The 12,992-nt window shown below is 42.3% G+C and overlaps 1 protein-coding gene across 1 annotated transcript; it reads left to right on the top strand.

Moving 5' to 3' along the window:
• Positions 1 to 11,120: 11,120 nt before the first annotated feature.
• Positions 11,121 to 12,786, top strand: LOC134208704 (melanization protease 1-like). Its single transcript, XM_062684525.1, has 5 exons — positions 11,121 to 11,310; positions 11,382 to 11,524; positions 11,585 to 11,904; positions 11,961 to 12,253; positions 12,311 to 12,786. The coding sequence occupies exons 1-5, from the start codon at positions 11,235 to 11,237 to the stop codon at positions 12,607 to 12,609; spliced, it is 1,131 nt and encodes a 376-aa protein (XP_062540509.1). The 5' UTR covers positions 11,121 to 11,234; the 3' UTR covers positions 12,610 to 12,786.
• The last annotated feature ends 206 nt before the right edge of the window (positions 12,787 to 12,992 follow it).

The following is a 12,992-nucleotide window of genomic DNA, read 5'->3' as shown; positions in this document are numbered from 1 at the left end:
GCAACTACGATGGGTACAGTCAACCAAGCTGAGCTAAGCTAAGCAAACGACCATTTCGGCCAAACGGTATTGCGAGCAAATAACCTATTCTTCAAAAATACTTTTTCGGCTATATGACTTGTTCTTTCTCTTCGAAGATGTCAACTCCCCAATTTTTTTTTTTTAAATTCTTTATTACAGAGGTACTACTGGCCCTTGACTGGATCACCTCTTATAGATTAAAATAAAAGAAAATAAGGGAGGAGCCAGAAAGACCCAACCTTTGCTATCAGATTATATTGATTGAGAACTGGAGTGGCTCTTCTTGATCGATGCTTGGTGTTTGGTTGATATATGTGCCCTTAGCAGTTTGCGTGAATCAAGTGGCTAATCCGAAGTTGATCTGTTCTTGTTAGATGTTAGATCTTTCAGGAAATAAATGGTTGCTGTTTTGTATGCCGGATCATTTGATAATGCATCCCCGATGCTACCAAAACGGTACAGTTCCTGGAAGCTTCGTAAACAGGGCACTTACCCAGCACATATTCACTACTGTTGCGTACATGACAAGTATCGCATATCTGGTGTAATGGACCATGGCCAAGGAAGACTTGCGGGCAGCAGGGACTATGTCCAAGGGTTTGACGATCCCTCCCCAGGCCATCTGCGAGTTGTGAGGCTTGCCTAAGATGTGGTGGGGTTTGACAGTGGGCCCTGTTAAACCTCTATAAAAAGCTGCATGTATCCGCAAGTAGGCCCCCCCAAAGCGACCGTGTGCCGCTCAAAGCGCACAAGCCCAAGTCCTGGTGTTAGGTGGGACGCTAAACAGCCCTGACACGACGGCCCTCCGACGAGACAGGAGGTTTGCGCAGGCCCAATAAGCCGCCTGGAAAACCAATCATTACGAATAATATAAGAGATAATGCGACTCGATATAATCGGCAAAGACCTAGGCGACGAATACAGGATCACGATTGGAAGCTTGGAACATGGAACTGCAAGTCGCTAGGCTTCGCAGGTTGCGACAGGATAATCTACGATGAATTACATCCCCGCAACTTCGATGTCGTAGCGCTGCAGGAAATCTGCTGGACAGGACAGAAAGTGTGGAAAAGCGGGCATCGAGCGGTTACCTTCTACCAAAGCTGTGGCACCACCAACGAGCTAGGAGCCGGCTTCATAGTGCTGGGTAAGATGCGCCAACGTATGCTTGGGTGGCAGCCAATCAACGCAAGAATGTGCAAGCTGAGGATTAAATGCCGTTTCTACTACTATAGCATCATCAACGTGCACTGCCCACACGAAGGGAGACCCGACGACGAGAAAGAAGCGTTCTATGCACAGCTGGAGCAGACATACGATGGATGCCCACTGCGGGACGTCAAAATCGTCATCGGTGACATGAACGCACAGGTAGGAAGGGAGGAAATGTATAGACCGGTCATCGGACCGGATAGTCTGCACACCGTATCGAATGATGATGGTAGTCCGAAGCACCTTCTTTCCCCGCAAAAATATCCACAAGGCCACATGGAGATCACCTAACCAAGAAACGGAAAACCAAATCGACCACGTTCTAATCGACGGTAAATTCTTCTCCGACATCACGAACGTCCGCACTTACCGCAGTGCGAATATTGAATCCGACCACTACCTCGTTGCGGTTGTATGACATTCGCCAGAAAGTCATTCGCCAGAAGGCCTTTTGCCAGAATCAATTTGCCAGAATGGACCATTCCCCAGAAAGTCGTTTGCCAGAATGCACCATTCCCCAGAAAGCCATTCGCCAGAATGTACCATTCCCCAGAATTGGTCATCACCTATTTGCCATGCACGCGTTTGCCCAGTATGCGCAATAATTCTTAACGCCATGAACTTTTGGTATAACTCTGAACAGCGTTAAAAGAGAGGGTCATTTGGCATAAGGGACATTTTTTATAATTTTGCTTTGTTGTTGTCGATAATAGAATTGAAAATACTTAATCTGTACATAAGAGGTATAGACGGATTGAGCCATAAATGGCGGATGTGATCCTTTCTTTCAAATAGGTGTTTGCCCGGATTAAGGCAATGGTGAGTGTGATCCCTTCTTTCAAAATAATTGCTTACCCGGAATAAGGTAATGGTAGATGTGACTCCTTCTTTGAAAATAGGCGCTTGCCCGGATTAACGGAATGGTTGATGTAATTCCTTCTTTAAAAGTAGGCGCTTGCCCGGATTAAGGCAATGGTGTATGTGATCCCTTCTTTAAAAGCAATCGCTTGCCGGGATTAAGGCAACGGTGGATGTGAACCCTTCTTTAAAAATAGGCGATTGTCAGGATTAAAACAATGGTGGATATGATACCTTCTTCAAAAGAAGGCGCTTGTCCGAATAAAGGCAATGGTGAATGCGATACCTTCTTTGAAACTAGGCGCTTGCCCGGATTAAGGCAAAGTCGATGTGAACCCTTCTGTGCCAGGTTGGCGTTTGCCAGGATTAAAACAATGGTGGATGGTGGATATGATACTTTCTTTGAAAGTAGGCACTTGCCCGGATTAAAGCAATGGTGGATGTGAACCCTTCTTTAAAAATAGGTGTTTGCCAGGATTAAGGTAATGGTCGATATGATCCCTTATTCAAAAGGGGCGCTTTTCCGGATAAGGGTAATTGTGCATGTAATTCATTCTTTAAAAGTAGGCGTTTGTCACAAATGAAGCAATGGTGGATGTGATTCCTTCTTTAAAAGTAGGCGCTAATATATATAAAGCGGCTATAAAGCAAGACCATGCTGAGGGTGACTGGGTTCGATTCCTGGTGCCGGTCTAGGCAATTTTCGGTTTGGAAATTGTCTCGACTTCCCTGGGCATAAAAGTATCATTGTGTTAGTGCCATGATATACGAATGGTAATGGTAATAGTAACTTGGCTTAGAAACCTCGCAGTTAATAACTGTGGAAGTACTGAATGAACACTAAGCAGCGAGGCGGCTATGTCCCAGTGGGGATGTAATGCCAATGAAGAAGAAGAAGAAGAAGAAGATGTTATCCCTTCTTTAAACGTAGGTGGTTGCCCGTGTCCGTGTTTGAATATGTCAATTGTGCATATGATTCCTTCTTTAGAAATAGACATTTTGCCTAGACTTGTAGATATAACTTCTTCAATGAAAGCAAATGGCGTCTTGTATGACTTAAAATGATATTATCCAATTGTAGGTATGATTTAATTTTTGAAATGAAGTCTGCGTCTGGAATGAGACGAAGAAATATGATATCCATTCGTGAACAGTTTGTTTGTATTAGACAAATATATTTTTTTTTGATAAATAGTATCCATCTTTCTGAAAATTGTCTAATATGTAGAATATTCCTCTTTTTTGAAAATTAATTATACCGCAAATCCCTTCATTACTAAATAATGTCAAACCAATTTTTTTCTTTTCTTCAGTCATCAATAATAATTAGAATTTCCAATTTAACTATTTCTGGGGAATGGTACATTCTGGCAAATGGTCTATTCTGGGGAATGGCTTTCTGGCATATGGTGCATTCTGGCAAATGGGTTTCTGGCAAAAACCATTCTGGCAAATTGATTCTGGCAAATGTCATACAATCCTAGTTGCAGTATGCCTGCGCCCAAAACTCTCGACGCGTCAACACGCGTCGAAGTCGGACGCCGCGGCTTAACATTGGGCAGCTACAAGACGGTAGACTGTCCCAGGAATACGCGCAGCAGCTGGAAGTGGCACTTCCAACGGAAGAGCAGCTAGGCGCAGCTTCTCTTGAAGATAGCTGGGGAGATATTCGATCCGCCATTGGAAGTACCGCAACCGCCGCACTAGTCATGGTGCCTACAGATTAAAGAAACGACTGGTATGACTGCGAATGTGAGCAATTAGTGGAAAAGAAGGATGTAGCATGTGCGAGATTACTGCAACACCGCACGAGGGCGAACGAGACACAATACAAACGGGCGCGGAACAGACAAAACTCGATTTTCCGGAGGAAAAAGGGCCAGCAGAAAGATCGAGACAGTAAAAAGACGGAGCAACTGTACCGCGTTAATAACACACGAAAGTTCTATGAGAAGTTAAACCGTTCACGTAAGGGCCACGTTCCACAGCCTGATATGTGTAAGGACATAAACGGGAACCTTCTTACGAACGAGCGTGAGGTGACGCAGACGCAGATGGCGGTATGGTGATGGACCTGGGAGAACGCGCGCAGGACATAATTTTACCGGCTCCGGATCTCCAGGAAATCCAGGAGGAGATTGGCCGGCTGAAGAACAACAAAGCCCCTGGGGTTGACCAACTACCAGGAGAGCTATTTAAACACGGTGGTGAGGCACTGGCTAGAGCGCTGCACTGGGTGATTACCAAGATTTGGGAGGAGGAAGTTTTGCCGCAGGAGTAGATGGAAGGTGTCGTGTGTCTCATCTATAAAAAGGGCGATAAGCTAGATTGTAGCAACTACCGCGCAATCACATTGATGAACGCCGCCTACAAGGTACTCTCCCAAATTTTATGCCGTCGACTAGCACCAACTGCAAGGGAGTTCGTAGGGCAGTACCAGGCGGGTTTTATGGGCGAACGCTCCACCACGGACCAGGTGTTCGCCATTTGCCAAGTACTGCAGAAATGCCGCGAATACAACGTGCCCACACATCATCTATTCATCGACTTCAAAGCCGCATATGATACAATCGATCGGGACCAGCTATGGCAGCTAATGCACGAACACGGTTTTCCGGATAAACTGACACGGTTGATCAAAGCGACGATGGATCGGGTGATGTGCGTAGTTCGAGTTTCAGGGGCATTCTCGAGTCCCTTCGAAGCCCGCAGAGGGTTACGGCAAGGTGATGGTCTTTCGTGTCTGCTATTCAACATCGCTTTGGAAGGGGTAATACGAAGAGCAGGGATTAACACGAGTGGTACAATTTTTAATAAGTCCGTCCAGCTATTTGGCTTCGCCGACGACATAGATATTATGGCACGTAACTTTGAGAAGATGGAGGAAGCCTACATCAGACTGAAGAGGAAAGCTAAGCGGATCGGACTAGTGATCAACATGTCGATGACAAAGTACATGATAGGAAGAGGTTCAAGAGAAGACAATGTGAGCCACCCACCGCGAGTTTGCATCGAAATCGAGGTGGTAGAAGAATTTGTGTACTTGGGCTCACTGGTGACTGCCGAAAATGACACCAGCAGAGAAATTCGGAGACGCATAGTGGCTGGAAATCGTACGTACTTTGGACTCCGCAAGACGCTCCGATCGAATAGAGTTCGCCGCCGTACCAAACTGACTATCTACAAAACGCTCATTAAACCGGTAGTCCTCTACGGACACGAGACCTGGACGATGCTCGTGGAGGACCAACGCGCACTTGGAGTTTTCGAAAGGAAAGTGCTGCGTACCATCTATGGTGGAGTGCAGATGGCGGACGGTACGTGGAGGAGGCGAATGAACCACGAGTTGCATCAGCTGTTGGGAGAACCATCCATCGTTCACACCGCGAAAATCGGACGACTGCGGTGGGTCGGGCACGTAGCCAGAATGTCGGACAGCAACCCGGTGAAAATGGTTCTCGACAACGATCCGACGGGCACAAGAAGGCGAGGTGCACAGCGGGCAAGGTGGATCGATCAGGTGGAAGATGACTTGCGGACCCTCCGTAGACTGCGTGGTTGGCGACGTGTAGCCATGGACCGAGCCGAATGGAGAAGACTCTTATATACCGCACAGGCCACTTTGGCCTTAGTCTGAATAAATAAATAAATAATAATACTGGCACCACATGTGCCCCAACACTCACCTGCCTATGCCGCTTGAATGACTGCAGGGGAAGACCAGGTACTCTGCAGGGGATACCCCCCAGCCCCCATCTCACAGCATAGACAGTCCTCATTCAGTATGGTGCTCACCCCGTCCTGCAACAGAATGGCACCACTTGTCTACCAAGCCGGAGGCGACCCTAGGTTGGTGGCTCCTATGCCGCTCCTACCTCAGCTACGAGGCAGACCCTTTCATGTCTCCTATTTCTGAGGTGCCGCAGAAGCATCAACCCCCCGACACTCCTGCCAGACGCAGCGAGACTTTCGTGTCCCCTACTTCTGAGGTGCCGCAGAGGTATCTGCCCCCCGACACTCCTGCCAGGCCTAGCGAGACTTCACTCATTCCGTCCCTGACAGCCGGATCACACTACTGCCTAAGCAGCCACACTGACCATACGTACCATGCGAGTCTGACTTGTGTGCCCGCTCATACATTCATTCGACCGACCGACTAGGGTAAGCAGAGACACTTATGCCAGTCCACGGGATGAATAGAGAATCTCCTTCCAGAAGAAAGTTCGTACATACAATAATATAATCTAGCTCTCGTTTCCCAGATTGACCCAATAGATGGGGAGAAGAGCCCGCGCTTTATCCACGAGATGTTAACAATAAGAAGTTGGCGATTCCACTCTTCCTATCCTAATCGCTTCAATCGGGTGCCCTGGTGGTTTCATATAATGGTTTCATAATCAATATCAGATATAAATTGTTTAAAATATATATTGGAATTAGCTCACCAAATTTCCTTTCGATGAATATCCTGAGGGTATATTTCATTATGAACCAATAACTTGATTGAGGAACCAGATATCCGAAGTCTTTTCAATGATGAAAAGTCTGGAATCCTTAAAGGATGGGGAAAAGTGGATGGCAGTATCAAACATAATAACAAGCATCAAATGTATATTAAAATGAAACAATGAATGATAATCAAAAGAAAATGTATATAAGAAAAATAAGCGGTTTGTTTTCTTTCAATCACATATAGCCATAGGGTACAGACTATTTAGCTTATCAAAAATCGTTACTAGCTAGCAGCAGCAGGCAAAAGTGTGATCAACTACCATTCGAGCTTCAAATTCACAGAGCTCATCGTTAATGAGCTTAAAGAAATAGGGGAACCACCAAATGTCACCTATTGTTGAACTCTCATAAGAAATGCACGTGCTTTCAACAATAAGCGAAGAAATTAATCGTTCAACATTTGGTGAATTACCCAAAATATACACATTATCAATATTCGGGTTCTCTGACTGGACCAGGATGTTTTCAGGTCAAACTTTCTGGGCATAGCGTATTAAGAACGCTATAAAAAGAATCATTATATAGAATGGATATAAAAAAGAATTTGTATGTTTAGTATAATAGACACTTTTGAAATAAATAATGGGTTATACACAGGATAGGAGCGATTTCCGTTATTATGTAAAAAGCATTAATTCTATACACCGCTTGAATCTTTGGTGTCGAATCGATTATTGAGCATAACGTGTCCGTAAGGCATTGTAACGATTGTGTCCATTCTGAAACGATTGTGTTTTTGATTAACAGTAATAATTTTGTGTCTAAAAAATCTTGCTTTCTAATTGTGTACAAGATAACAACACAAAAATTAGGCCAAATAAGCATACACAATTGTTGGAGCACATTAAAAAAATGTTTGCATTATTCACATATGTCAGAAAAAAGAATCTATGGACAAGGGTCGTACGTTAATATTTGTATAAAAAAAACGCAAAAATGGAACCATTTTTTTTAATTTACATAACAAAACACCTTTTTCTTCTAATAGTTAAATGTTAATGGAGTTTTAAAGGTCAAATTGGTCCGATCTTACTTGAATAGGTGAGTTGCCGCCGTTTACAGTATCCCCGGATCGTAACGATGTTGAAGATAGTGTGGAGCATCAGTCTATTTCACCGAGAAATTGTTCGTTTGGTGGTCGGGTGTTCTTGAAAAAGCCATTTTGATTCACAATGCAGAATCCTGATGTAAGCCTCCCAAGCTTCACTACTGTAGGTCATGGCTGCAGCGCTGTGGTCTTATCAACTTCGTCAAGCTTCGCAAGTTTTTGGAATAGGGTCCTTGGGCAGAGCCGGTCCTCAACTACCACTGTTTAAACCAAAAACCAATCACTGCCGCTTCGGAAAACTTTGCTTCAGATTTCGGTTTTCATTTTAAATTTTTTTACACTTCATTTTGAAGACAGGGATAAATTTTTTGTTTGGCATAAAAGAAAATTGGCGAAAAAATACAGTCGAGTCGAGTCAAGTACGAGACACTGAAGACGGCCTTACTGTTGAGGTCGAAATACGTATCTGTCAAGATACAATTAAGTGGTGGAATTCAATCGAACTATTCGAAAAAAAAAACGATTTTTGCGCAAGGGGTGGAGCCTACGAGACATCCTTCGATTGTAGTAAAATTGCAATAATGTTGCAAAATACTACAGCGGCAAAACAAATAAATAAAAATATGAAACTGGATTTGATTTATGGATCTTGTGATTATAATCCTTCACTCTACCACAGCACCATTCAACACTTCGAAGGCACTGCATGTTGACTCACCATAAAAACCATACGATTATAAAGTTTTGTACTCGGGTTTCCTGTTACTTGATTGTACCATCACCGGAATAAACTGTTAGTTGTCAAAACGTTGAACGATGCTGAAGCGGGCATGAAGATACACTCAACTTAGCTGTAACTTTATTTAAACAATTTATTCAATTTCGAACGACGCATTCAAGTTACATGGTAAAAAATATGCAACTTTGTGATTTTTTTTCGTGTATGCAACATGCAATGCAGTATTCTTTGGTTGTTTGTTTCCAAATGCCAAACCCGTACTGCATTGCAGTATTAATGAAACATTGATCACAATTCAAACGTTTTTGACAGCTTAATGCAACTTTTTCGTGCTTTGATGTTTTTCGAATGCAACCATTTGAGTAGCAACCATTGATTTGTACAGTCAGTCTAAGCTGAGCTAAGCTAAGCTTTGATGTTTTTCGAATGCCTTTAATGAAATTGAATAGAAACAAGGTGCTTTTTGAAAGATGTTGCGTGTGCTACCTGGGGGTGGGTTCGATTCACGCCCTAGTAAGGTGAAAACTTTTCGTTCGTCAAATTCTCCACGGGTTTACTGGGTTTTGTGTAAATGTCTTTTCCGTCATCTAATATTGCTAGATGTTAAATGTTCAGTCTGTCCGACCTCTGGTTTGTCTTTTTGCCTTTCCCATACAACAAAGTTGTACCGAAAGGCTATCATTCCACTCCAAAAGCGAACTTTTTGTAGAAGGCAGACGTAGACGTAGACATGACGTAATAGACCAATCGACACAGCTCGTCGAACTGAGAAAATGTCTGCCCGTCCGTACGTGTGTCTGTATGTGTGTGCGTAAATTCACAAAGGATGACAAAAATTGTAACCATTTTTTCATATCTTCTTCTTATTGGCATTACATCCTCAAACTGGGACAGAGCCACCTCGCAGCTTAGTGTTCATTCAGCACTTCCACAGTTATTAACTGCGAGGTTTCCAAGCTGGGCTAAGCCCAGGGAAGTCGAGACAATTTCCAATCCAAAAATTGCCTAGACCGGCACCGAGAATCGAACCCAGCCACCCTCAGCATGGTCTTGCTTTGTAGCCGCGCGTCTTACCGCACGGCCAAGGAGGGCCCCATTTTTTCATATAGTAATCTTTAAACGATTTTCTCGCAACTTTTCGAAAGGTGGTAAAGTCATGTTGATCACTGCTGAATTTGATATCAATCGGTCATTGCGTCCAAAAGTTATAAAGCAAATGGAAACCCAAACCGAAAAGTTTGGTGTCTTGGCAAAATGCGAGAATGGCAGTACCAGTACTAGGTGGTTTAATTTGGGTTTTTTAAAGAATCATATTACCGTGAATGACATTTTGCCGACCAATAGTAAATTCTAAAAGTGTCAACTGATTTATGATAATTGAGAAGTTAGAATTATAAATTGAGAAGTCCGATGTGAGAAGTCCAGAAATAAGGAGAATATAAACATCTCTCTCCTCTCTCATCATTTCTCGCTCCTCATTTATCACTCCAACTTCGCACTTTTAACTTCCCACTTCTCATATCTCACTTCGCACTTTCCATTTCTTACGTCTCGCTTCTCAAAATTGCCATTAATCACTTCACACTTTTCACACTCACTATTGTTCGGCCAAACGACATTTTTGGCAGTATGATTTGTTCGGCCAAATGACTCCTTTTGCCAAACAATAATTTCGACCAAACGGCATATTCGGCCAAAAACTTTTTCGGCTATATAACAACCATTTCGGTCAAACGGCTTTTGTGGCCATTATGTTACCCGGCTAAGTGGCATTCAGTCAAATGGCCTGTGGTTGAATGAGTTGCGCCCAAACGATCAATCCCTATTTTAAAATGGTATGTTGAGAGTAGGCTAAAGATTGGAAAATGCATTCAAGACGTCTGGCATAAATTTCAAATCTTTGGATTTTGGAACTTTTTGGATTGATCAGGTCTGCAGCGATAAACAACGAGATTTGGGATTTCTTTTTTGGAAGTGGATTGTTAAATTGACCTAAGAAGATGCTTGGTACAGGTATGGGCTATTTTAAATTCAAGCTCACTTTATTATGGAATCATCTGATCCTTCCTTTTTTGTATTTTGACAAACATCAGTAGTGAAAAAGCTCAAAATCAGTGTCTCTGCCTTTCTCGCATAAAGCCAAGACAGTAACTTTGTTTGGTCCGATAAACCATCTACTTTATAACTTTTAAACGCAATGACCGAACATTAAAATTCGCTTAGATTAAATAGTGATTGATTGGGCTTTGCCTCCTGTCTATGCGGCTTGTAGGGAAAATCAGTTAAGGAATATTATATGATACGTTGGATATCATTTTTCTTAGCTTTTGCGCGCACACATACTCACGGACAAACAGTCATTTACTCGATTTGACAAGCTGTGTTGATCGGTATACAACAGAATAGGTCTCCAAACCTTCTATAAAAAGATCTTTTTTGGAGTGTCGTGTGAGAAAAGCAAAACGAATGCTTTTTGTTCCGAGTAGGTGGCAAAACGATGAAGTTCGAGAATCACTATTAGAAAATGAGGTAACTTTTATTCAGTATTGTTTGATAATGTCTATTCAGTTAAAATAAAAAACAAATAATAACATTCAACATACATTGGGTCGCACAAATCTCAATTAGTCGACCATCTCATGATTAAAAACAAAAGCTACAAAGAGAGCTCAAAGCAAAGAGCGAAAACATGTGCCAACGAGCCGTGAGCAAACATTGAATCAGTTCTCCGCGGCTTAATGATTCTAATCTTGACGTTTCACTTTGTCTTCATTATCTGAGTGGTCAAAACACAACATGTGTAGCAGGTTTTAGTTGATATTGATATTTTCTAGTCGTAGCGTCATGAAAACGGCGAATGGGTTCTGGTTGTTGTGCTGCGTTTTAGCGATCTCGAAAAGGGCAAAATCACAAATGGCCGGTAATTGAACGAATCCAATTGATGTTAAACAAGCAGTTAAATATGTTTTCAGTGATTATTGATTACTTCAGACGATTGTCTCACTGATAAGGCACGTAAAGGCAAATGCGTTCCGATCGAGGATTGTCCAGCCCTTAGTAAGATTGCATATAAATCAGCAATTTCAGAAGTGGAAAGGCGATACCTTAAAGCACATAGTTGTGGTTTTCGCAAAGTGAGTAGTTCAAATTGATTAAAACTTTTCAAAAAATATTTACCAGGTTTTCTTTCGGAGGTTTGTTGTGAAAAACCGTTGGAAGGAATTGCTACTACCACCACTGCAACCGTTCCAGTTGAACCCGATGAAAAATCTACAGATGTGTCTCAATCTGTAGACATTGCGAACCTTCTACCAAACGGAAAAAAATGCGGTTTGGATAGTGCCGGACATCGTATATTTGGCGGAGACATAACCGAAAAGGATCAATTTCCATGGACGGTGGCTTTGGATTATAACCTACCCAGGGTAATGGGAGTGCGCTGTGGGGGGTCGCTGATTAATACGAAATATGTACTAACTGCTGCTCATTGTGTGGATAATGTTCAGAAACAAGAGTAAGTTTCATAATAACGATGATTATTGTATATATCAAAGCATCATTGTACTGCAGCATCACTCTTCGTTTGGGTGAATGGGATCTCGAGCAAAACCCAGATTGCGAAGAAACGGATGATCAGGACTGTAACCCGGATGTTATGATAGAGAATGTCGCCCGGATCATCATTCATCCAAAATATAAAAACAAGGTTAATGATATTGCGCTATTGAGAATGGAGCATTCTCTTCCGGATGAATATACGTCGCACATTTTCCCTATATGCTTGCCGTTCTCAGAAGAGCTTGTACATCTTTCATACACCAACAAAAATGTTAGCGTAGTTGGTTGGGGTCAAACTGAAAAAGGTATTAACAGTTATATAAAAATCAGTTATTGTCAGAAGTGAATTTTCAAAATTTCAGAAATCAGAAGCCGTTACAAAATGTACGCTGGATTGATTACCATCAGTACTAGCGTGTGTGCTGAAGCACTGGAGAAGCAGCTTAATGAGGAGCAAATATGCGCAGAATCGTTTACAGATACCATTCGTGACACCTGCGGAGGCGATTCTGGTGGACCGTTGCAGATTCAGATAAATGGAACTTACTATCTTATAGGAGTTGTTAGTTACGGACCACCGTGTGGCAGGACTTCCCTCCCAGCGGTATATACCAGAGTTACGGCATTCATGAGCTGGATATTAGACAATATAACAGACTAGTTGGGTGTCGCTCAGAGTTTAAAATAGTCATTTGATTTTAGTGAATTCCATGGCTCTTTTCTGTCAGCTTACTGCCAGATACATTCACTATCGACTTTGTAATGTCAATATTCCATTGAATAAAGTGAACATTTTACACAAATTAACAAATTGCAGTGAAACAATAAAAAATTCAAAATAATCAGGCAATGCAGCACCAGGATTTGAGACCAATTTTCAATAATGATGCCAAACTCGACAAATGATAGTATAAACATATTATATAAAAATCTTAACACTTTTATACAGTTTCTGTTAGCTTTTTAGGCAGAACTGAAACGAATTCATTTGATATATCTGGTACCATTTGTGATAAATCAATTTATCATGTACTGACTAATGTG

This window comes from Armigeres subalbatus, chromosome 1 (assembly GCF_024139115.2).
Source record: "Armigeres subalbatus isolate Guangzhou_Male chromosome 1, GZ_Asu_2, whole genome shotgun sequence".
Taxonomy (NCBI): domain Eukaryota; kingdom Metazoa; phylum Arthropoda; class Insecta; order Diptera; family Culicidae; genus Armigeres; species Armigeres subalbatus.
Note: the sequence above shows the minus strand (reverse complement) of the source record. Positions and strands in the feature narration are given on the sequence as shown.